Below are 26,655 nucleotides of genomic sequence, written 5' to 3'. Positions count from 1 at the left end.
ATAAACAGTGGATCCTGTTTTATCTATATTTAGGTGTTATGTTTCATTGATAAGGAGATGACCACTGAAAAGTTTTCTCAACAGAACAGGAAGTGGTAGATTATTCTTAAGTTTAGCAGTCGGTGTGAGAACTGCAGGATTTTAGGATTTTTTTTAACATAGCTAATTACATCAAAAAATATATATATAAAAAAACTAACAAAAAGGCTTTAAAACTATGTTAAACACGAAAATTTGATTTATACAATAGCTCATTTTCTGATTATATTTTCCATTAAAGGGGTTGTCCCGCGGCAGCAAGTGGGTCTATACACTTCTGTATGGCCATATTAATGCACTTTGTAATGTACATTGTGCATTAATTATGAGCCATACAGAAGTTATAAAAAGTTTTATACTTACCTGCTCCGTTGCTGGCGTCCTCGTTCCCATGGAGCCGACTAATTTTCGCCCTCCGATGGCCAAATTAGCCGCGCTTGCGCAGTCCGGGTCTTCTGCAGTCTTCTATGGGGCCGCTCGTGTAGAATGCCGGCTCCGTGTAGCTCCGCCCCGTCACGTGCCAATTCCAGCCAATCAGGAGGCTGGAATCGGCAATGGACCGCACAGAAGCCCTGCGGTCCACGGAGACAGAGGATCCCGGCGGCCATCTTCAGCAGGTAAGTATGAAGACGCCGGACCGCCGGGATTCAGGTAAGCGCTGTGCGGGTTGTTTTTTTAACCCCTGCATCGGGGTTGTCTCGCGCCGAACGGGGGGGGGGGGGTTAAAAAAAAAAAAAACCCGTTTCGGCGCGGGACAACCCCTTTAATCCCTTGATGACGCCGCTTTTTTTTTTCATTTTTGTTTTTTCCTCCCTGCTTTCAAGAACTCTTTTATTTATCCAATGACGTAGTTGTCTGAGGACTTGTTTTTTGCAGGACAAGTATTTATCAATGGTACTATTTAATGTATCGTATAATGTACTGAGAAACGTAGAAAAATTTCTAAGTGGATTGAATTGAAAAATAAAAACGAAATGCCGCCATCTTTGGGGAAGGGGGGGGGGGGCTTGTTTTTATGACAGACACGGCAACAAAAAAACTTTAATCTATGGGTCAGAAATATTACTACGATACCAGATTTATATAGTTTTTTGGGTTTTTTTGTTGCACTACTTTAAAAAAAAAAAATCTTTGGAAGAACATAAAAATTTTCCGCCAACTTCTGACAGCAATTAAGTTTTTTATTTTTCCATCAAAACGAACAGGCAGGATATAAATCTATGTTCTGTGTTGTTAAGGGGTTACAGGAAACAGCTAAACTAGGTAGCTAAGCATTATACGTCAAGAGCGGCAAGATAAAAGGTAAATTAGTTAATTTTATGGGATTATCGGTCCATTTTAGTCCTGTGTTTTGTATGCTATTAAAATGGCTAATTATTGTAATACCTCTATAGTCAGAAGTGCCTTTCTGTTTAGAAAGTTCTTCCTACAGTAACTCATCTCGGAGCTGTAACCTTCTGCTCGGATCATCTTCCACCTGTGAAGACAAAGGGAATTACTAATAAGCAACATGTCTATATGCTGAATGTTGGGATGACACACACCTATAGAATATAAGAGTCCTTTACAAGTATATATACAGAGATATTCCCCAACATCTGCTTTAGGCCGCCTGCAGACGAGCGGGTCGGATCCGGCAGCGAGAATTCTCGCTGCGCGATCCGACCCGAGCGCCTGCAGGGACGAGCGCGTACTCACCCGCGCCTGGCGGCCCGGCTCTTTCATGTGCCGGCTGCCGCGCAGCCGGCGCATGCGCAGACCGGAGCCGGTGGTCGGGTGAGTGCGTGCCCCGCAGAAAATTAGGACATGCCGCGGTTTGTTTGCTGCGCGAGATTTCGCGCGGCCAAACCGCGGCCGTCTGCATAGGAGTGCGTATTGTAATGCACTCCTATGCAAACTTTCAGCGACGGAAATCCCACGGGAAATCCCGCGGCGGGATTTCCGCTCGTGTGCAGGCGGCCATAAGGAGGCAGTTTTGTTGCATTCATTTTGTTTTTGGAATTTTGTTTATTACAATAGGAGAGAAATAAAACAGTGGAAGAGAAAGCAACATAAAATGTTTAACATAACGGAAACAAAGTGATAGCAAAATGAGCAACGACTTATACCACAGTGTATACCACTATCATTATAAGGGGAAGTGGGGGGAATCTCTCACAAGGTGGGAGGTATAAACAGCAGGCTAAAAACTGCCAAAAATATCCCCTTTAGAAGGAAAGCAAGTTCCTACTATGTGGAGAGGGACAGACAGAATAATCATCAACTTTATCTGTATAGCGCCAACATATTCCGCAGCGCTTGACATCATCCATTCATGGGGTCCCGACTCTCAGGAATGTGTTATGATAGCCTGCCAAGATAGACGTTGATGGTGTACCAATTAAGTCGCCTTTTGACTTCAATGAAGTCTAGAATTGCTTTATTCGACAACTGGGCAATTGTTTGTTTGGTAGTAAGAAAAAGAAGGAGACCAATTTCAGAGAGTCTAGAGGGACATTTGCCATTTTCTTATCTAAAGGGCCACTGTGGCGAAAACACACTTTTTAATCCCTGCATCCCCTCACCTGAAGCCTGTCCCACTCTGGATGTCTCCTATGTATACTACAGTCCCTTCCATGCAGTGCAGCCTCCTGCATGATACTTATCAGGCACCATCTTGACACTGAGATATCTCTCCCTGCTCCGCTAACACTCCCATGATGCATTAGCACAGCATCACATGACCAGCTAAAGCTATTGCCATCTCCGCCTGCTGGAAAGACACTGCCATTACCTTCTCAATTCTATATTTACCTAAAAAGTGACACCATAATTATACAGTCAGGAGGCTGATCCGTGATCTTCTTCATTATAACTGTGTGACAGGAGTTGCTAATCATCAGCAGTAACTGTGATAGGAGTTTCTGTCCCCTCATGAAGAGCTCGTGTGACAGATTTCATGTAATATCATCACACAGGAATTATGCAAACTGAAAGAGTGACGTCTCAAGAGAACATAAATACATGTAATTCTCAGGTGGTCTGAATGAGATCACATGACCTATCTGAAGAGAAGGGTTTTAGGAAGTTTCAGACAGTAAGGGATGACTAACCAAGGTAATACTGGCCAACTTATATACACAGGGGGGATAGTTGCATAACAAATGAACAAAAAAATGTCACTGGTGTGGCCCTTTAAATTGGGCTTCCCATGTAACCTTATGAACATTACAGCCTTTACTGAGCCAGGGGGTATGGTATATGAGCGGGTGCAATCCGATAATAGGTTGGGAACGTGGAAGAAACTTCAGATTTCTCCATCACAGTCCTGTCAATCTAGAAGCCGAATATACATTGCAGTGTATGCTAGTATGCATAGTGCATTGTGTGTAATAGCGCAAGTTCATGTGAAGACACAGGTAATAGAATAAATGAAATAAGCATAATCAATTTATACAGTATGTAAACTTCAAGGGAATCTGTCACCATCTTTTTGCATTCCTCAGTGAGCATAAGGTAGGGCCTGTCACACTGATTACAGCGATATGTCTGCTGTGTGGATCTGTGCAGTAGTTTTGGAGAAACTTGCATTGTATTAGTAGCAGCTAGACACAGAACTAGTCCTACATATTCAGGCTGGCCACACCCACTTCACCATCCAGCCAATGATTGGCATCTCTGACTCTGCACAGTAATAGGCAGACAGCTGTCAATCAGTGACTGGAGTAGGTGGGGTGTAGCTAGCTGCAGCTCATGAATATCCAGGACTACTAACCTCTACGCATGTGCGGCTACTGACAAAAGGCAAGTTTCTCCAAAACTACTGCACAGATCCACACAGTCACTACCTTATGCTGCAGAGAGAACTGCAAACAGATGATGACCAAGTCTCTTTAATCATTGGAGACATTGCCTACTGAGGAATATGTCCCAGTACATTGTGGTCCCTCTATACCAGTGACTTACCCCATGTAGGCGCTGAAGATGGTCAGATGATCAGAGTTAGCCAGAGCCATGGAGGATTTTGCCAAATCTGCTTCATCTTTTCTACCAATAGGTGTCATGAATGGAGACTTCTCCGTCATGGTGGCTGCCAGCGTTGCCTGGGAAAAGGGAATAATCATTATTTTAAATTAATAAAAGATCCAGAAATTCAAACAGTGGCACTCACTGCATGGAAAAAAGCAAAAACCTTTTAACCCCTTCATGACCAGAATTTTTTTATTTTTGCTTTTTTGTCCCCGCCTTCCAAAAGCCATAACTTTTTAATTTTTCCATAGACATAGCTGTATGAGGGTTTGTTTTTTGCTGGCAAATTGCATTTTTAATGGTATGATATAATGTATGGAAAAACGTGGGGAGAAATAAAAACAAAAAAGCAACTGCACCATTGTTGGAGGGGTTTCAGCATTCACAGTGCAGTGTTAAAAAAAAAAATCACATAGAAACTTTGTTTTATGGGTCAGTATAATTACAGTGATACACTATTTAACCCGGCAGATGCTGCAGTCATTGCTGACTGTGACATTTAAACGTTTTTACAAAAAAAAAGTTTAAAAATATGTTTCCCCTCCAAAAGGCTTTAAAATATTGAAAAAATAAAAACTAACTACATATAATTGGTATTGCCACATCCGTAACACCCCGTACTATAAAATATTGCATATTATATAGGCCCAGTGTTGTTCAACATTGGGAGGAGCGAATTGATGGGAAACTGATCAAATTTGCTGAAGACACAAAGCTAGGAGGAATAGCTAACACTGGGGAAGAGAGGGAGAGTATTTAAAAAGATCTGGAAAAGCTTGAACAGGGGGCAGCAACTATCAGAATGGTATTTAACAAGGAAAAAAGTCCTACATCTGGGCAAGAAAAATGAAAAAAAAAACAAAAAACATATGGAATGGGAGGAATTGAGCTAAGAAGCAGCACATGTGAAAAAAGACTTGGGTATACTGATAGATCATACACTGAACATGAGTCAACAATGTGATGCAGCAGCAAAAAAGGCAAACACAATTCTGTTATGTATTAAGAGAAGCATAGAGTCTAGATCACGTGAGGTCATTATCCCCCTCTACTCTTCCTTAGTCAGACCTCATCTGGAATACTGTGTCCAGTTCTGGGCACCTCACTTTAAAAAAAGACATCGACAAACTAAAGTAAGTTCAGGGAAGAGTTACCAAGATGGTAAGCAGTCTGCAAATCATGTCCTATAAGGAACGGTTAAAGGATCTGGGAATGTTTAGCTTGCAAAAAAAGAAGGGTGAGAGGAGACTTAATAGCTGTCTACAAATATCTGAAGGGCTGTCACAGTGCAGAGGGATCAACCCTATTCTCATCTGCACAAGGAAAGACTAGAAGCAATGTGATGAAACTGAAAGGGCGGAGACACAGATTAGATATTAGAAAAAAACTTTCTGACAGTGAGGGTAATCAATGAGTGGAACAGGTTACCACGGGAGGTGGTGAGTTCTCCTTCAATGGAAGTGTTCAAACAAAGGCTGGACAGACATCTGCCTGGGATGATTTAGTGAATCCTGCAATGAGCAGGGGGTCGGACCCGATGACCCTGGAGGTCCCTTCCAACTTTATCATTCTATGATTCTATGTGCCCGAAATTGGTTCCTATAAAAACTAGAACTGGACCCACACAATACAGGGTGTGACACCTACATTGACAAAAAAATTAAAATGTTATATGACCGCTGTAACACAAGAGGGAGTTTGATTTGAAAAAATGTGACATTTTCGGAAGGGTTTTTCCAGTTTTTAACGTGACTGTTCAGGGGGTGTGTTTGTCTAAATAAAAAAATTTTCTTTAACAAAAATTGCTTTCCGTTGCCATAGTCTGAGACCCGTAACTTTTTAATTTTTTCGCTGATTGGGCTGTGTGAGGGCTTGGTTTTTTAGGGTTGTACTATAATTTTCATTATTGCCATTTTTAGAAACATTTATCTCTTTGATCACTTTTTATTAACATTTTTTGGTAGCCCCACCACAACTCCTCTGATTGTTTAGATGCACTGTCAGCTTTTTCCGTGGCATCTAAAACGTTCGCTACTGTAATCAGCGCTAACTCTAACCATCAGCTGTCAGAAAAAGCTGATAGCCGCCAGGTATACAGTGGACTCCGTTCCCGAACCCGCTCCTTACTCCCTTCTGGACCGCCCAACGCAAATTCACAAAGCACGTGAAAAGGAGAAAGTGTGACAAGCAGGTTGGTGGGGTACGTGCTTCTTCTGGCCTCCCACTATGTGAAACGGTTGTTGCCCGTTTGTGGCAGTTTTTCTTTTTCGCCTGCTACGTAATATCGTAAATCATCAGGCGAGTGACGCACGGGTCATTGCGTGGCAGCTGTAATGGTGGCCACATTGCCTGTCACCCAACTTTTCTGGAAAGAGACTCCTTACAAAACAACAATACCTTTTTCTATTAGCTGATCAGGAGAAAAACGTAACTGGCCATTACGGAGCAGTAAATCTTCCAGAAGCTGCAGTTATCGAGTACTGGCTACTACCGTAGGTGATAAAATAAGCAGATTAGAGAGTCCTGCTTACCACGGCATCCAGACAGCCAAAGATGGCACCAAAAATCAGCATCTTTCCAATCTTCACATTGACTGGCAGAGCGGCGAGGTGCTGACCCAGAGGAGTAAGCTGGGGCTGGGTGAGCTCACAGGCTCCAATCTTCCGCAGTAAGTTCATGGCATTACTGATTACTTGGACTTGTGGCGGGTCCAGTGCCTTACATAAGAAATCCTCTGGAGAGCCGAGCTCACACTTCTAGACATAACAAGAGCAAAACAGAATATTTTTCAGAAAGGTGCCCAAATGTGCATCAAATACCGTACGTCATGGCGCCTCAGTAGCCCTCACTAGAGAACTGTCATTGTCCTAGGTGGTGACTTTAGGGGTTTGTATGAGGTTAGAAGAAATGTCTGCTATTTTTCCAGAAACAGCACCACTCCTGTGTATAGGCAGTGTCTGGTACTGCAGCTCATCCATGTTCCCTTGAATGTAACTAAGCGGTAATATCACACATAGCAAATGGAGAGGAAGCTGTTTCTTGAAAAAAGTGCAGCTGTTTTTTCTGGTCTCATGTAACCCCTTTAAGGGACCTTCTGGGGAAGACAAGTGAAACTAATCTCATAGTTACAGCTGCCATGTGAGTTGTCATTCAGCATTCGTAGAGTGGCACATCTTTCTAAATATACCTTACTTTGGGATTAGAGGGAGCATTATTTTAGGATTATTCTACGGCAGCCGATTGGCAGTATCTGTGGGACCATTAATGACAGCGTATGGGGAGTCACTCAGCTATAGCTAAACATTATAGTATACAGTATAGTTTTAGTATATATACTATTTTTTTAAAGTGGAAAGGTCACTCAATATAATAAGATTGAACCAATACATTTAGGAGACAGTTATAGCAAGCTCTCAGGCGCCCTCTGCTGACTGAAAGAAGCAACATCTACATTTAAAGCAATCCTTCAGTTTTAGGCTGGGTTCACACAGGGCGGATTTGCCGCGGAAATTCCGCGCGGAATTTCGCCGCAGCAGATCTGCCTGCGGCCGCTAATCTCGGTATTAGCCAACCATGTGGACGAGATTTCTCAGAAATCTCGTCCACACGGGACGGCCAACCCGCTGCGGTAAGTCAGGCAGGAACCGCGGCTGCGGCGACCGCAGCCGCGGCTTTACAATATGCAGCATGTCTACTTATTCTTTCTTTTCGCTGCGGCCGGAGCGCCGGCCGCAGCGGAAGAGCGAGTGGCCGGGCCGCTTCAAAGCTGTGGCCAAACAGCGGGATTTCCGGCGGGAATCCGCCCTGTGTGAACCCAGCCTTAGGGCGAAATTCTGTTTCAGGGCCGGGGAGGGGGAGGGGTATATTACCTGCAGCTGTTCTTTTTCTGCTGTCCCTCGAATATGCTTGCTCTGGGTCCTATTTTCAGCCCTTGAAGATGGCAATCTTCAAATTACTTAATATCTACAGTACTAGACTACCAAAGCACTATACCTGCCCTCCGATTGGCCAGGGCTGCTCATGTGATCAGTGTGGGTCCAATCAGTGCACAGTGTGCATTAGGTAGTTATATGCAGTGTCTATCTTGGACCCAGAGTTTGCGGATGGGAGAGATGGCAGAGAACAACTGCAAGTAATATACCCCCTCCAGTCTTGGAACAGAATTTTCTTCTGAAACCAGACCGTCACTTTTATGGACACTTTATAGGGATCCAGCAGGGGTTTACAATCAGCGGCAGGTTTTTCCTTTACCGTATGATATATATCCACATGACAAGGCAACACCAAGGAAAATGTTTAGCTAGACCAGTAAATGGGAAGGTGATTGAGTGGCTGGTTCTGCAAGTGACCAAGAATTAGGGATTAATGTTAGGGTTCATGCCAGGGTGTCCGATTGCAGGCATTTTTCCCTTTGGAGATGCCCTGCCCAACTTTCCAGATGGGGAAAAGGGACTTGTTATTTGTATAGCGCTGACTTATTCTGTAGCGCTTTCAGGTAATTTTGTTTATTAGCAAGCTGGGTTCTCATTTTACCGACCTCAGAAGGATGGAAGGCTGAGTCAACCTTGAGCCGGCTACCTGAACCAAGTGGGGATTGAACCCGCAACCTTCAGGTTGTGAGTGAGAGCTTAGGACTGCTGCCTTAACACATTCATTATATTTTTGACTGATTTATTCCACCTTTAATAAAGAGGTCGTTAGCAGTTTCATCCTGCAGTGCGTCTTTTTATTCTGTGATATTATATTATGATTTGTAATTGACTGCAGAAGACTGAATGATAGATGCATTAACTACAGTAGGAAACTCTTCTTCAAACGTTAAAAACCAGACTATAAAATACGTCTACACACTGGAAGTGGTTTTTTTTGCAAACAGACATTACATAAGGATATTCACAATCCTAATGTATAACATTACATTGCCAGATTTGTTTCCACAGTTTAGCATTGTAACGAGCTCACCATGATGTGGAGACAAAGTTCTTCCAAAGGAACTCGTAAGATTTCTGGGACCGAATAGTCCATAAAACTGTGAAATCTACAAGGAAAAAATACAGATATGGAATATATGGAAATAATGCTTAAAAAAAAATACAAGTCAAGGTCTTGTCATCACGTCTTTCCCTATAAAATAGACACTGTGGGGTGAACAGGTCCTGTAGACAAAGCCGAGGGTTTTATATTGGAAACAGTTCTTGTAGAAGTCCTAAAAGATATTTTGCTATCATACCAAACCCCTCTGTACTCCGCCTGATAACATGCTTCACACCGATTCAGCCACCACACGACTAAATGTCTGACCATTGTCTGTGTATAGCATCCCTCACTCTCCACCCCGCCATACCGTGCACATCTCCAGTCCCTTTAACTTCTGTATCACCCCATTACTTGTAGTATGTAAGCCCGTTGGAGCAGGACCCTCAGCCCTACTGTCTTCATCAACTGATTACTGATTACTTCATGTAACCATGGTTTTTGTATCTTCATTTCTTGTATCTGTTCTCCCCTGTTTTGTAAGCGCTGCGGAATATGTTGGCGCTATATAAAGATTATTAACAAATGATGCCTTCTAATAGTAGAGCAGGCCTCTCCTCAGACGGGATTCCTCCAAGCATTATTTGCATTGTCAGAAAAAAAGGTTTTGGGACTGCGATTCCCATGAAAAGAAATTAATAAAATCAAGAGAGGTAACTTTCTAGCATTTGTTAGAGAATCTGAACATTTCCTTATGTTTAATACAGGGGCTCGTAGGAATGCCTTCTTTTTAAGGGGGTTATTTGGGACTACCAGAATTTATTCAGCACCTAGAATGCAGAAACTTCGTAATATACACTAAGGGAACTTTTACACAGGTTGACTATAATGACTGGTCTTTACACAGGAGCGCTGATCGCTCACTGACTGGAGGAGGAGAGCGCTAGACTTCACTTTCGGCTGCCCGCCTCCATTCAGAGTAAACAGGCAGTTGTTCGTGGATGAACCGACAGTCACTTAGTTTTTAGGCGAGGTAAAACCAAGCAACTTCGACTCACTTGCTCTGTCCGGTCCAGAGTTTAGGCAAGACGAGACACCCGTAATCGCTATTTTGAGCGATTACTCTGGCGATCGCTGGCCTGAGTAAAATTACACTAAGCGCTATCCACTGGGCGGCAAGCCTTTCTTTAGACACATAGTTAAATGTATACTGTATGTTTATGGTTTGCCAAATGTGTAGGGATTTATGGCTAGCTGTTGCACTTCTCTTTTGCACCAGTCTTGACCAATTTCCTCTAAACTGTCCATATAGCTGCAGTCTCACAAGACTTAGTTGGAGGACCACACTGAGAATCTCAGAGAACCTATTTAAAGGGGTTAGTTGGGACTTCAAAACTGATGGCCTATCCTGAGGGTAAGACATCAATATTAGGTTGGTGGGGGGCTGATTCTGATGAGCTATGGCCCCTTCACTGTTTATCAGGTATAGTCCGCACTTTTAGTAGCCAATTGCCGGAGCTGCAGAAAGTTAGACCCCACAGATCTAATATTGATTGCCTATCCTAAGGACAGAGTATCAATTTTGAAGGACCGTATAACCTCTGTAAGAATATAGAATGTATAAAAAAGCGCTTATTCTAATGTCAGATATTCATATTAATTCCACATGACTACAGCATCTCCTGGACCAGATGCTTTACCTTTCTTTGGTGTACAGTCGGAAGCAGAAGCCATCCCGGACGCGGCCGGCCCTCCCCTGTCGCTGGAGTGCGCTGGCTTTGCTTATAAAGGTCTCCACCAGAGAACTCATCTGACTGCTCTCATGATATCTGCAAGAAAAGACGCAACATCACATGTATTCAAATACTGTACAACCACAATGTATGGCAGGGCATGAGAGAGGCAGCGACCTGCGGGAGCTAAACTGTAGGTTCCTGTCTCTCCTACAATTAGCAGTGTAGACGTTCCCAGCGCTCCTACTGCACAGCCCCATGTAAGTCTGCCCTCCTGCAGGTCACCGGCTCTCTTGTACCCGGGTGCCTTCGCACTGCAGTAGGAAAGCCAAGTTGCCAGCTTCATAGCAGGTTAAAGAATGATTGTGACGCGAATAAAAAAAAACAAAAAACATCACCCGGCACCCTGCCACGTCCCCTAACAGAGTTTATAGTGCTGTGGGACATGGCAGGTTCCCTTTAAATGCTTCTAATGGAGAATACGCTTAGCTTCCTATTAGGACGACATTTAGGGTCACTTTCATTCATGGGACAATCCCAGTTAGTTGCTATTGAGGGCTGTAACAGCGGCCATGTTGGTGGTCATCCAGCTTTTCCCAAAAAGAGATAACTAAGAAATGGCTGAATAGAATCAAATCAACAAGCGGACACAAGAAGATTCACGTTCTTAGATATACTGGCCATTTCAGGTTGAAATTGAAAAACATTAAAAACTAAATTAAAACAACGTGGATGTCGACAGATCACCTGTTTTCCTTAGTTCTTCCAGCATCTATGACAAATACCACATCTGGGATGGTGATACCCGTTTCAGCGATGTTAGTTGCCAGCACAATCTGTAATCAGAAGAAAATAATGCTAATAAAGCGTAAATCCACTTATACAAAGAAAGCCGCACTAATGGAGGACTTCGCAGTACAGTCATTTTGCCAACATATTTCATTAGTGTATATTGACTGTCTATGCTGTAGATCGCTGTACAGTAGAAGAAGACAGGGTGCTGCTGCAGTGTGCAGGGGGGCTGTGGGGAACCTGGGGCTGACTTACTTAAAAGGGAACGATACCTGGGACATGCAATGTATGTATCCTGAAGTTTACATGTTTGTATTTTACTGACTTCTGACATGTCACAGAGATATGTCAGAGCCCCTTTGGCTTCATTTTGGAGATATGAAGATGGGCCATAACATTGCATGACAGTCTATGGCCCTGAATTAAGTGTATAGTGCTCCATAGACTGCTGCAGTCCTTTATTCTAAGTATTAGTGGGGTTGCGGTGCCCAGACTCCCACCAGTGACATGTCTCTATGACAGCTGATGGTATAATTTGCAGGATGCTGCTGGATCTTTATTCCCTTCCGTTTCCATGATGTCGGACGTTCTCTAACTAAAGAGACCCTTAAAAACAATATGGTTCCTGTAAATAGTGACTTTATGTGTTAACCCCTTTAACTCCAAGACCAGAAATTTTTCAGTTCTTCATTTCTGCTTTTTCATCCCCGCCTTCCAAAGGACATAACTTTTTCTTTTCCACCAACACATATGTGTACGAGTTCTTGTTTTTTTGCAGGATAACTTGTATTTTTATTATTTAATGTACTATATAATGTCCTGATAGAAGGGGTCTCCTTCCCCCGCCTACCGCTCAGATGCAGCGGTCACCGGTATCTAAGTAGTTAACGACCGCAATCAGAGCAAACTTCAACTGTGGTCACTGATGGAGGCTGTCAGCTGTTAAAACTAAGTGAGACCCACTGGGTATGGATTAGGCTCGGCTCGCTGTATATACCCTTCACAACCGCATGACGTATATTTATGTCATGTGGTTGGAAAGGGGTTAAACATTTGTCTGGGAAAAGTTACTCTACAGTTAGATTTTACTTGATATTCTTTACCTTTCTTGTTCCTGCTGGAGGAAGTACGAACGCTTCAGCCTGCTCCTGACTGGAAAGGATGGAGTGAAGGGCTATCAGCTTGTACCTAGGAAACAAACATCAGGACCGTACTGGTCGGGTCACGGTGTGACTAAGCATGGTAGAGGGTACACAAATGGGGATACACCATATATAAATATACACTTCACAGCTGAATAGTAAAAATGCAGCTCTAGTGCTAAACCCAACGCAGAGCTGGTCTGGAATCGCCAACTATGCCATCTGTTGAATATTCATGGTAGTTTATGATTACCAGGGTGAACAACCAGCCGAAATCTGCAAGTGACGCAGCCTAGTTGTTGCAGAGCTCTGGCAGCTTTTGGCATTTTTCAAGTTCCTGTGCAAATGGACTGCCCAGTATGATGCAAATGCATCTAGATATGACTATTACATATGTGTTATGGTGCCCTCTGAGAAGATCCATGTAATGTACCCAGTGCTGGATCTGCAGGTAGTGGAGTGATTACTGATATTGCACAGGCAGCCAATAGCAAGCAGGGCATTAGAAGCGGCGTTTTCTCACCAGTAATGGATAAATTATGTGGATGTTCTAAGAGGGAATCAAAGGAATAGTAGGGGGGCGCCATAAAGCTGACTATATGATGAAGTCAGCCCAGGCACATTCTGCCTAAAATACTGTGCTACAAATACTTTCTATCATATTAGTTATACTTTTAGGTTGTTTCTTACCTTCTCCTGTCATTAAACCTCTTGTCAGTAGATAGGAGGTCATAAAGTTGCTGAATGTCAGCCAAGCCGGGTAAGAAGATCAGCACTGCTCCTTCTACATTTCTGTACTGTGCACTTCTGTCTGGTGGAAGGAGACATACAGATTACTCAATTCAGTAATTTTTAAGGGGCTAATCAATATAAGAAACATCTGAAAAACATCCCCAAACATCCTGAAGAACGCTGATCACTAATGCGTGTTCCTGTAGTATGAAACGGTCCAATCCGGGCTGAGTGTCAGGCTGTAAGAACGTCTTACTGATTTCTACAGTAAGACCCAATTATCAGTCAATTCTTATATTTCCATGAGGAATAAGAGAGGAGCAAATATTTTTTTTTATTTGACAATAGAAAACCGGTTTTTGGAAAATATGGTTTTTGCACCCTCGTATTCAAAGGCCCAAACTTTTTTATTTTTCCATGGACTGCGCTGTGTCAGGGCTTATTTTTTTGCTTTAGAAACTGCAGTTTTTAGTGGTAATTTACTGGGGTACATAGAACTTTTTTGATTGTTTTTATTGCAAAATGAGCAAAAACAACATTTTAGCTCAATTTATTGTCTTCTAGTGCTTACCGTGTGGATCAGACGTTTTGTGGACGTGGCGATACAAAAAATATGGCTTCTTAATTTTTTGTTTTCATTCATTTCAAAGGGCGTGCCAGAGGTTGCAGAGAGCTTGTACTTGGCAATTTCAGAGGTTTCCACCTCCCATTGAAATATATTGAGCAGTGGTGTACATCTGCTCTATTTATGCAGGGACCTTCAGGAATAATGGAGGTCCCAACAGTCGGAACTCCTCCTACCGTAAAGTTACTCCCTATCCTGTGGATAACTTTATAACTTAGCACAACCCCTTTAATGACAGTCAATACATAAAAATTCAGCTGTGACGGCCGATAACCCATCAGGATGATATAACATGGGGAGTTTATATTAAGGTTCTCTCGGATGTCATCATCTGGATTTCCCAGATTCCTAATGGCATATTCGTCTTGCTATAAAGTCATACATAGCTAGCAGGTTTTTCAGACATCTGGAAAGCTCTCCTGTGGATATTGTAGTGATTAGACCGCAAAATATTAACATACCCAGAAACACCAACAACTCCAGGATCAGGTCCAGATTGATTTTGTTAGGGTTCATGTATAGGATAGCATGCTGCGTCCGGGCTGAGAACTTCTGATAAGACTGGTTTACATCCATCACAGAACCCGACTGAACAGGAATAAACTCCTATAAAGGAAAATATTAGTACTGTTAGCCAGTTTCCATATTTTGTAAACAGTGACATATGTAACAATTCAATGGTGTTTGATAAGCTTGAAAGAAATTGAAGGACATTTAAGAAGGCTTTATACCAGAAAACTGGTGTAGAAAAATGGCCGCATTTGGCACAAGGGCCACTCGTGCAAAAATATTGCAACTTTTCAGCCTTCTGCGTTGCCTTTGCCACTTTCTGTGAAAGTGGGTGTGGCTTGCCAGGAGGGGGTGTGGTCACCCAGAATGACAGATTTATGTATAATTTATGCCAGACACTGGCATCTATATACATAACTCATAGCCTGAAGGTATGCAAATCAGCGAAATAAGGCGTTAGAGTGCCGAGCTTTCGGTGATTGTAACATGTAGGAGGTTTTGGTTGACAACTCCACCAGATGATTAGGCGAGTGTACGTCATCTCTGGGTCATCTTTTAAAGGCAGCGGCTGGTTTTCTGTTTTGAAAATTGGGTTGAATAGTGAGTTAGTAGGATCTAGACCTCTAGATATTTAAAATAGGGTTTCCTAAATATAATGTGGTGTGAGGATGCTCATGTGGGGTGTGATGGACCTTTTAACATCAGTGCCTCACATTGTATTTCTTGTTAAAATACAGATGGCCACCAGAGGGAGCTGCTGCACTGAATTCTGATAAAAAGTCCTGAGTGTTGTGTATGTGGATGGTGATTGTCATCTCCACTATGGAGCAATACAAGTGGTCTTATTATAATCATCACCTTGTATTTATTGCTGCTTCCTCCTTTGCCGGTGACATTAAGGGTTATTTCCTCTTCATCTTCTAAGAACTTCTGACAATACTCGGAGTCTGGTTCTAGGACAAACCCTGTTTCTTCAACAACATCTTCCAAGTGAAAAACCTGCAGAAATCATAGATTATTTGTTATTTAGGCAACCCTCCAGTTCTGGATGAACAAAGATGGCCGCACCGCTTCTCTAACTACCGGATGCACGCTGTGCATAGGATGCATCCTTAGTATAAGACACTACACCTGTCTTGTTGTCCATATGAGCAGTGCTGGCCGGTCAGAGCAGCATGTAGTGTCTTAGACTACTGATGCATAGTAGTGCACTGTGTGCATCAGGTAGTCAGAGAGGTGGTGCAGCCATCTTGGCTTGTCCCGGACTGGAGAGTAACTTTGAGAGGGCACTCATAATAAAAGTGAAAACCTGCCTTGAGTATAGGGAACAAAAAAAAAACACTTTACAATCAATAAATTCCAAGTTAAAAGGGTTTTCCAAGACAAAAATATTGATAACCTATCCTCAGGACAGGTCATCAATATCAGATCAGTCGGGTCCGCCGCTCGGGACCCCCACCAATCAGCTGTTTCAGTGCTTACCAGGCACAGTGCCACACACTGTATACCACCTGTACATAGTATAGCAACTCAATGCCACTCATTAGAATGGGACTGAGCTGCTTGTAGTATATGTGAACAAAGGTCTGAGAAGAAGCCACAAAGCTTACCTCTACAAACAGCTGATCAGTGAGGAGCTCAAGCAATGGGCTATCACCGATCTGATACTGATGACCTATTTCTGAAGACACGTCATCAATATCTTAGTGCTGGAAAACCTCTTTAAACTAATAAATCTCAGTATAGCAGCACTAATAAAGTGGCAAACATCTAACAATTCTCTAATAGGAAAACATTCCCAATTTTTCCAAACTGATGTTCCACCTAAGGTCTCATTCACATCAGCATCTGAGCCTCCATCACGGACTTCTGCAAAAATCACAGGTGACAAAGCGCTGCATACAGAGCTATATCATCTTGGAAATTGCCGGACTGCATAACGGCAGCCAGATGGGGCCCATTATAGTCAATGGATACCATCCGATGCCGTTTGGGTCCAGGAAGTGCCAGATCTACCGCGTTTCCCCGATAGTAAGACACCCCCGATTGTAAGACGTATCGGGGGTGTCAGGGGGGTCGGCCAATGTAAGCCGTACCCCGAAAGTAAGACATACCGTAGAAAAAAAAAAATCATTACTCACCTCCCCCGGCGTTCTGTCGCGCTCCGGCAGGATGTCGCTCGCTCCTCGTCCCCGGCGCAGCATTGCTTTCTGAATGCGGGGGCTTGAAATCCCCGCCTCCAGAAAGCTAATACACACGCCGTCAGCCAGTTACAGAATGGCTGTGATTGGCTGAAGGCGCACGTGGCTTCAGCCAATCACACTATTCAATGACATCATTGAATGGCTGTGATTGGCTGAAGGCGCACGTGGCTTCAGCCAATCACACTATTCAATGACATCATTGAATGGCTGTGATTGGCTGAAGGCGCACGTGGCTTCAGCCAATCACACCCATTCAATGATGTCATTGAATAGTGTGATTGGGTGAAGCCACGTGCGCCTTCAGCCAATCACAGCCATTCAATGCTGTCATTGAATGGCTGTAACTGGCTGACGGCGTGTGTATTAGCTTTCTGGAGGCGGGGATTTCAAGCCCCGCATTCAGAAAGCAATGCTGCGCCGGGGACGAGGAGCGAGCGACATCCTGCCGGAGCGCGACAGAACGCCGGGGGAGGTGAGTAATGATTTTTTTTTATTATAAGACATACCCCGAAAGTAAGACATAGTCTGGCTTTTGGGGATAAAAAGAAAGTAAGACACTGTCTTACTTTCGGGGAAACACGGTAGCAGTTCTGCTTTGTCGGTTTTTCATCTCCTAGGACGGAGACAAACAAAGAAAAAAGACAACGCTTGTGTGAATGAGCCCTAAAAAGGTATTAAAATTTGAGCAAATAATGTATCATAATAATATTTGAAAAGTTCTATAATTTTCAGCATACTTTCTGTATCAATTCCTCATGGGTTTTCAAGATCTTTGCTTCCTGTCATTAACCCGTTAACGCCGTCAACCTTGAGCCGGCTACCTGAATCATGTGAGGATTGAACCCACTACTTTAAGGCAGTGAGCATTTCTGCCTTAATACTCTAAAGGGTTTACAGAGGGAGCGCACTCTCTCTGTGACATCATCGGACACCCGCATGGGTTGCCATGGCAACAGGACGTCAGATACAGGCGTCCCAGCTTGCCATTGCCTATGATCGCTATTACAAGCGATATGGCATTGCAGTACAGAAGTCCTACAATGCTTTATCATAGCTGCTATGGTTCAAGTTCCCTACAGGAACATAAAAAGTGTAAAAAAAAATTATTCTAAAAAATATATATATATTTTATATAATATCTTTTTTTGGTGCTCTTTTCCTTGTTAGTATAAAAAAATTACATGGCAGCACTGGGAGCTTTTATTAAGCCCCTGGCTGCCATGGCAACCCATTGCATTGTGGGTGGGCTGATGGGGAAACAGGAGAGGCTGTGGTCAGCATCTACTTTCACATCTAAGTGGATAAAAGGGGTTATACCAAAAAACACTTATCACTTATCCATAGGATAGGTGATAAAAGTGTGATTGGTGGGGGTCTTACTGCTGAGTCCTGCGCCGATCCTCAGAACAGTGGTCTCGTGTCTCCCCTCCTCATCACTACAGGCCCTCTGCAAAGAACACAGTGACATGAGATGGAGTGGAGTGGTGGCCGAGCATGTGCAGCCGCCGCTCCAATCATTGTAGAGGGACTTATAAAATTAGCCAAGTAGAAATGCTCAGCTATCTCTGGCAGTCCCGCTGAAGATGAATGGAGCTGCACCGCACGAGTGACCCCAACTCCATTCAATCTCCTCTTTATAGATTGCATAGGAGGAAGGGGGACAAGAAACCCCTATTCTAGTGTGTGAAGAGCTACAACTTCAACTAGAGCTAGCTGGGCGAGTGTCACAGCCGGCACCTGCAAGGTATAACGTGGGCTTAGCTTCTGAGCTGGTTCCGTAACCCGCAGCCACTGAAGGAATATATGTATGACCTTGGTTGAAGGTCATACACTGCTTACTTCAGTCCTGGTCATATGATGGTCACACAGGTACACGGTACACAAGAAATGACCCCGTGTGTCCCTCATATGACCAGGACAGATATTTATACGCTGGCAGTATAGGATGAAGGTTTATACTGAATCACAGCAAGCAGAGATAGTGATACAGAACATATATAAATAAAAAGCTGCTAAACCTTTCACTACACGATGAATAAGCTTTGTTTTCGGATGCAGATCACCCCTTTAAGATATTTTTTCTTGATTCATACAAAACATGTTCAAGATTATCGGAGTATTACAATTTAGATCATCTATCACCCTACTAATTCCCCCAAGACCTAATGAAGGCATTAACCATTATGCACATGCCTCAACTGGGTATGTCCTTCCTGAAATCCTTATTATGGGGCAGTGTGAGAAGTAGCTGGAAAACTTGTCGCTGTCCACGGTGGCGCTCATGAGTATGAGGCACAGGTCCGAACGCTTGTGGAGGATTTCCCTGAGGATGATGAGTAGGAAGTCTGACTGCACGGTTCTTTCATGTACCTGTAGGCAGACAAATCATCCAGTTAGAGACATGCGGACATCAAAATGCAGTCGTCAGGCACACAAGGAATGCTAGATATGCATAGGCAGAAGCAGAGATTTGGGGAAGCTGAACACCTCTTTATCTCCACATACTTAAACAAGTAATATCTTGTATTATTATAGAGAAGCTCTGCAGACAGTCTGATGGTTCCCCAACAAGATTAGCAGAAATAAGTGTGAGGTACGCTGGATTCTAACCTGGGGAACACTTTGAGAAAAGCATTATAATGTTTGCCTAGAAGCCACTTATCCCCTATATATACTGAAATACTCAGCCGAGTCGAGCCGACGTGTTTATGGAAGCTTCAGGCAGGATAGTAGATGCCTAAACAAATACCAGGACTTGACATCAGAATCTGTGCCGCCGTTTGGCACAATGACATTAATAATTGCCCCAATTTGGCCGCAGGTCGGAGTGCGCAGACCTACTTACCTCATCCACAATGACATGCGTTACGTTCTTCAGCAGACTGTCTTCCTGTAACTTCCTTAGTAATATTCCAGTAGTGCAGTACAACAGCCTGGTGTGTTCTCCAGTCCTGGACTCCATCCGAATCTGGTACCCACAAAGAGAATTCTAGGAGCAACAAATCATCTTGGTAAAAAGTCTGTCTCTAAACATTTTACTACCTTTTATCTGTCTTATAAGATGCTTAAAGGGGTATTCCCATCTTGGCTGGTCATTGCCGAGATTGGAAATCGCTGCCATGACTAACAGCATCTGGAGCAATTATCGCAGAGTTGTTTCCATAGTTTTCACGGATGTGAAAGGGAACTGAAGACACAGCGTACTACAGCGGGCTATGCCGTTTGCATTACTCGCTGAGTTACGGAAACAGCGTACCGCCGCTATTTCAGTAGCGCCCATTCACTTCAATGAGAGCTACGGAAACAGCGCTGTGCTAAGCACTCAGCTCTTTCCAACAGGCGGTTGGAATGGAGCTTTTGGGCTTTCTCATCTCGCTATGAAAAGCCAAGATAGGAATAACCCTTTAAGGCCAAACCTTAAAGGGGTTGTCTACTCATTAAAAAAGCACCTTAAAATGGCAACAAAATCAATCACTTACCCATGGGATTTATTTTCACCTATGGGCTCTGAGATGCGATCTACCCTCCAGGCAAGTGACATTGGCAGGTTATTGGTTGCAGTGACAGCACCATGTCCCATCTGCCAGTCACATGACTGGTCTCCTTCTACACGTCAACTATTCATGCATCTTCCAGTTGAGATGGAAGGCCGCTTCCATGCATACATCCCTACAGCAACGCTAATGGTTACGGTACCATCATCGCTGCGTTATGTCACATGGACTAGGAGGTTTACATAAGGGAAGGATAGTGCACTCCACTGCGCAGTGCTGAAGATCTTAAATGATGTCACGTTGTCAGGGTGTAAACCCACCTACTTATACATATTTTGTTCCTTTCCGGGTTTTTTTTCTATAGTGATACAACCCTTTAGGTTTTTTATTGCTCTGGCCTTGACTCACCTTTCCCCCGGGTCCAGACTCGCACCCCAGCTCTTCACACACTCGAGTGGCCAGACTCATGGTGGATATCCTGCGAGGTTGAGTGCAGACGATGTTACATTTCCCTGAGGCCCATTTCTTGAGGAGCAGATCTTCTAGTAAGAACTGAGGCACCTGCGTACTCTTCCCACTGCCGGTCTCGCCAGCGACAACGATAACCCGCTGCCTGCTAAGAGTTTCTAAAATCAAGTCCCTGTGTGCAAACACCGGCAGCTGCTCCCTGTCACTCAGCAACCGCTGGTACTTTGCAGAATCGCGGCACTTAAAGAAAAGGTTCCTCACAGGCTCTAAATTGTCCTTTCTAACTACATCTAAGTTGTTCTGCTCCACATCATCTTCCCCAGCCAAATTTTCCCAGGAGTCTTCGGGGTCATCGGATATTTTGCTGATCATTGCAGGCTTTATTTGCTGCTGTCTCAGTTTCAGCTTATTTAATAGTTTGGCAATAAACTGGTCCCGGGGCTTGTTGGTTTCAAGTTTGTCCTTTTCCTGCTTACTTTTCTCAGCGTCGCTCCATTCAAGCCAAACGTCTCTGTATGTTGGAGGCAGCAACTGATGCACAGACTAATAAGGAGAGAAAAATACATCAAATTATTTGTATTTAAGTATCTTTTTTTAATTAAATGGAGCATATGGAGAAATTCTAAGTCGCTCATCGCTCATCGCTCATAAAATTACAATGGAGACCAACCAATCCTGGTGCAGCCATAATTGTCAAGCCATTTGCGCTTGTTTTTTCCGGTGTAAGAAAATTGCAAAATTTTGGCATATGCCATATTCACGCAAAATGTTGCTACTTTTTATATTTTTTACTGCTTTTGTCACTTTCTAGAAAGTGGATCGGGCTTAATGGAGGGGCATTCTACAAGCTGATAGGTTTACTATAAATTTACACCAAAGCAGATGTAGATTTGAATTTCTGTCTTTAAGACAACCTGAACAATCAGTAAGCACCGCCGAACACTTCTCTCTTGCTCCACTATGTAAAAGTTTGCCCCTACAGCTACACCCATCCTGGGGAATCATTAGATAGATAGATAGATAGATAGATAGATAGATAGATAGATAGATAGATAGATAGATAGATAGATAGATAGATAGATAGATACACACACACACGGGGGTGGGGGGGAGGGCTAGCTACATAGTGAATGAAAAACAATATTGCACGCTTATATGCAAGTGCACACCATTTAATAAATTTGGTGCATATTTGTATACTTTTTATCTGAAACTCCAAGTGTCCTTCACCTCAGATGGTCATGTGATCTCAACTCTGAGCAGCTCACATTTACTTGGGTTTATGTATTCTCACACTAGTCAGTTTCTCAGTGTGTATAATATGTGTGTGATGCTATTACCTGGACCGTACCCCAGAAACTGCTTAAAAGTGAACACGCCCAATCCTATTGCAGCTACTGATGATTAGGGGCTCCTATCACACAGTTATAATAGAGGATAACACAGTTCATCCTCCTGACTGTATACTTATGGTCTGTAGCTTATTGAGAAGAATACAGAATGCAATGAATTAAACTGTCCATCCAGCAGAAAGAGATGGTACAGCCTCTAGATAATGCATTAGGGGATTGATAGCACAGAATGGTGAAAGTGAAAGCAACATCAGGATGGTATCAGATATGAGGCTGCACAGCATGGAAGTAACTGCAATATACAGAGGAGACTTCTAGAGTGTGACAGACAATTAGGTGCAGGGATGGAAAACATGAGTTTTCGCTGGAGTGCCCCCTTAAAGCCTGGGGTATAAAATACTGGATACTTCCAATGATCTTAACCCTTCTTTTTCCTTGTTCCCATAGAGCCTTACAGTACCCATACACCTTAGATGGTTTGTTTGGCTGATATCCATTTCTCTTTATCCCCCTATATCAGCTTGGTCAAACGTGTGTGTGTTCTCCCGTGAAAACAAAGAATTGGGCATATTGAAATCCAATGTAGTCGATCCTTTTACCCCCACTGAACATTTGTTGTGGGGAAAGAGTTAGGACTGTCAACTTTCATCTGTTGCATATGGATACGTAATTTCTTGCCCAATCATCACATGGAGGGGCAGGATCCGGCTGTGTGTGATCGTTACTTCAGCAACGTAGTTGCACGTATACAAAACAAAAAACTTCAGAAATGGAGAAAAATCTCATACTTGGCCTTTTGTGAGCTCATAAAGCGCTAACGTGGCAGCGAGGTGCTGGGCTTGCATGCTGTCTTCTGTGACGATCGTAGGGCACACAGTCATGACGCCATCGCTCAATTTCACAATTTTAACTCTAAAAAGGAAAGAGACAAAATAAATAATGAGCATAAATTTGTTGTTAACTCTTTCATGTGGTTACACTTTTATAATAATGAAATATCAAGATGGTATTTGGGATATCATCTCTTTACAAGTGTTGGCTCCCAACTTTCCCAGAACCCTGAATATCTACTTTCCTTTCCTGCCCTAAATACACAGAATTCCTAATCAGGGAAGCCAACTAACAACAGTTGACTTCTTATTGAAGTTGTGTGGGTTGTAATCCAACTTCTGCAGAAACTGATGCAGCTTAGGAGAAAAGGTGTTTTAAATAGAGATGCACAAACACCATTTGCACCAGGTGAATATGATGAACGTGGCACAATGTTACAACACTCACCTACTTTTCCAGTACCTGCCGACAGGCACCTTCTCAAATGAGGGGTTCGGACTTTTTGGATAATGTTTTCGACACCAATCGATTAAAAACTGCTTCGGAGATTTACCCGTCCAGCTGCGAGACGTGTAGTCAAAGTTTCGGATGTCAAGAGGTGGTCTGGTTTTAGGTGCAACTAAAATGGATGGCAAAAAAGTAAAAATGAGATGGATTAGGGGAAGTAGAAAACAACAAGACCACGTGCAAACATGGCAGGCTCACACCGAAAATGTACAACAATTTACAGGACAATGCGTTAAAGTGAAGTCTTGAAACCCTCATCCACAAGTGGCGGAAAAAGCAGTGCAGTTTTCGAGGCATGCTGCAGATTTTCAGTATGCCCATTATGTGGCAAAATTACTATGGCATCCACTGCTTGAGCCTGAGGGTCCTGAGATCTGGTTATGTAGATGGAAAGTTTGTGTTTGAATCTTGATGCCATTGGATCGACCCATTTCTGACACAGCTGAACACGTCGGGGTGTAACTCCCATTCTCCTGGGTCAACTATTCTTCAGCCCATGAAGTTGGCTATCCAATTGTCCACCCCTGGTATCTAAACCGCCAAGAGCACTGGAAGGAAATCTTCAGCCCATGTCAGGATCTTCGCTGCTTCTGCCATGACCACCGAGCTAGGAGTCCCTTGGTGATTTATGTATGTGACAACCATTGTGTTGTTGGTTTGGACCTGGATGGGGAGAACTCTTACCTGGGGCATGAAATGCTCAAAAACAGACAGAAGAATGGCCTGAAGATCTAAGATGTTTATTGGAAGGGTGGACACATGTACTGTCCAAGTGCCCTAGAGGTAACTGCACTGTAAGCACTATCAGGGTACGTTGACATGTAGTGAAAACTGGTGCAGATTGTTCGCTGCAGAAAATCTGTATCAATAGCTGCGTCAATTCCACATCAAAGACAGAATCAAAACATGCAGATTTTTACATGGATATTGGTACAGATCCACACAATTGAATGGGTTAAATCTGGTGCAGATTTACATGAAACTCCACACAAAATGAACAGCCCTGAGCCCATGGTCCCCTTAATTCACCGCTGCATGGGGCCCAATTTTTCTTTGTGGTCTTTTTTCCCATTACACTGTTAATAGTTTATATATAGTGAGTTTTCGGCTCACTCCTACCTTTCTCCTCCTTGACTTCACTAGCATTGTCAAACAGATTGAAGTCCAATGTTCCGTCATCCGGAGATGCCGCGGGCAGCTTTTTACATTCATTTTTCTCCTCAGGAAGTTTCACTGCGGGGTTAAACATGGGGTGCTGCTCCAACACCTTCATTTCTGTATAAAGAGGAAAGAATAACAAATGAATATGTAAAAATATAAAGTAAAAAACTTCTGTAGAAATCTCACACTAAGTCTCATTCCAGAGTTCGCCTGAAGTCCTACCTTGCTGGCATTCTCGGATTTTGTTCTGCACTTCCCGCTGACCGGCTTTGTCCTTCGCCTGCTTTGTGTTTGCTGCTTGAGTTTTGGCATCCATTAATTTAGCGGTCAGTTCAAGATAACGTTCATTCTACAGAAAACACAAAATCCAGACTTGTCAGCATTTCGGTCCAATACGTTTATTAGATGATGCTTCTGCTTGTTTAGTAGCATAGTGTTTTCTGTAAGTCATTATTTCTTACAGGTAAAGGCTTAGGAGAACCTTGGCCACAGAAGCAATCACATGAACTTCTTGTCTTCTTAAGAGGATTTTATAAGAATGGAACCAGTCACTGCTTTCCAGTACTGAGCTGTTATACCAGACAGATCACGGACAAGAGATGTGCATTTCTAGAAAAACAAAGCAGCCATGGGTTTCTAATCTCCTATAAACCCATTAAAGGCTGTGGACACCTTTTAAAAACCATTTTTGTAGTAGGGTTTCATTAAAAATTTTGCACGGTTTAACTTCTGCAGCTTCTATATATCACTGTGTACAGAAACTGCAGACTGAGTCTCAACAGTAGATCCGTCTGTGAAGCTGGACCAATGGCTTTTCATCTACTCTCTCCACTTCTGAATGTTCTTTTCAGGTAATTTATGATATAAATCATAAATAAGCTGATAAAAAGCGCAGGAGAGGAGAAATATAAGGAACTAACAAATGGATGGCGATTCATACAAATTTACATTAACTCCTAACAGTCACACTAAGGATGGGCTCACATGAACGGGTCGGATTCCAGCTGTGAGCCCGGCCGGTCACCCTGCATACCCGATTTCCCAGTATTGCGGATGACCGCGGTGGCTGGCCGGCAGTCATGCGCTGCACAGTTTTTTTTCATTGTTTGCATTTCCCGCGATGGCGCTAAGTTAAAACGCAGGTACTTGCAGCCCATACACAATGTTAAATGTGTATGGGCGGCGGGTCAGATGCCTTCATTGACTTCAATGGTGACTGTCCATGCGGAGTCTGTGGCAAAAAAGAAAATGCTGTGATTTTTCTTTCGCTCGCAGAATACGCAATTTGTATCAACGAGTGTGAAGGGAAAAATCGAAAGTTCATGCCTTTCAATGCCTGCGTTTTGCCGCGGAGCCTCCGCACACGCGATAGCGGTTTCTGCCGTTAGAATCCGTTCGTGTGGGAGCCTCCTTAATTTAGAAAAACCCTCCCAAAAATGTTACTTTTTTTATTTTACAATCTGCGTCTCACGTAAATATATTTGGCACAGAACTCAGTCACTTTACGCACATTTTTAACCCCTTAATTGCATAACTAATTTTAGCCTTAAGAACTAGTCAGTCATGTCTCCTTTTGTGTTTTAATATCACAGCTGTTTTATTTTTCCATCAGTGTAGCTGTAGGGCACCTCGTACTTAACAGGACGAGTTCTAGTTTTTATAGGAACCAATTTTGGGTACATATTATGCAGTGAATAACTTTTATGGTCAATGCAAAAAAAGAAGCTATTTCACTTTTGTTTTTTTTTGCATTTATTTTTATGGCGTTCACAGCGTGGTATAAGTACTACATTGTTTTATAGTACGGGCTGTTATGGATGTGGTGATACCAATTATGCGCAGGTTTTTTGTTTAATTTTTTCAATATTTAAAAACTTTTGTAAAGAGGAAAAAAAACTTTTCAAGTTTTTTTCTTCTGTAAAAATGTTTAGATGCCACAGTCAGCAATGACTGCAGAATTTGCAGGGTTAAATGGTGTAGAAAGGGGATTACATGAGCAAATCCTCATTTTTCAGTCCTTTTCTGGGGGAAAAAAACATTTGTGACAATCGGAGAGCAAATATGCTCTCTGATTGATGGGGGG

General features: G+C 43.0%; 1 protein-coding gene across 1 annotated transcript in view; it reads right to left on the bottom strand.

Moving 5' to 3' along the window:
* The window catches only part of DHX29 (DExH-box helicase 29), a 44,953-nt gene that overhangs the window by 7,201 nt on the left and 11,097 nt on the right, over positions 1–26,655 (bottom strand). The window contains exons 8-24 of the mRNA XM_066602720.1: positions 24,795–24,921; positions 24,531–24,686; positions 23,352–23,523; positions 22,862–22,985; positions 20,662–21,264; positions 19,605–19,748; positions 18,953–19,129; positions 15,414–15,554; positions 14,507–14,651; positions 13,379–13,499; positions 12,650–12,734; positions 11,502–11,590; positions 10,722–10,850; positions 9,010–9,085; positions 6,579–6,803; positions 3,985–4,121; positions 1,426–1,516 (exon numbers count right to left, since the gene is read on the bottom strand). Of these exons, the coding sequence (XP_066458817.1) occupies positions 1,426–1,516; positions 3,985–4,121; positions 6,579–6,803; positions 9,010–9,085; positions 10,722–10,850; positions 11,502–11,590; positions 12,650–12,734; positions 13,379–13,499; positions 14,507–14,651; positions 15,414–15,554; positions 18,953–19,129; positions 19,605–19,748; positions 20,662–21,264; positions 22,862–22,985; positions 23,352–23,523; positions 24,531–24,686; positions 24,795–24,921 (2,742 nt within the window). The remainder of the gene's footprint in view (positions 1–1,425; positions 1,517–3,984; positions 4,122–6,578; positions 6,804–9,009; positions 9,086–10,721; positions 10,851–11,501; positions 11,591–12,649; positions 12,735–13,378; positions 13,500–14,506; positions 14,652–15,413; positions 15,555–18,952; positions 19,130–19,604; positions 19,749–20,661; positions 21,265–22,861; positions 22,986–23,351; positions 23,524–24,530; positions 24,687–24,794; positions 24,922–26,655) is intronic.

Source organism: Eleutherodactylus coqui, chromosome 5 (genome assembly GCF_035609145.1).
Source record: "Eleutherodactylus coqui strain aEleCoq1 chromosome 5, aEleCoq1.hap1, whole genome shotgun sequence".
Taxonomy (NCBI): Eukaryota; Metazoa; Chordata; class Amphibia; order Anura; family Eleutherodactylidae; genus Eleutherodactylus; species Eleutherodactylus coqui.
The sequence above is the reverse complement of the archived record's forward strand: the minus strand, read 5'-3'. Positions and strand labels throughout refer to the sequence as shown.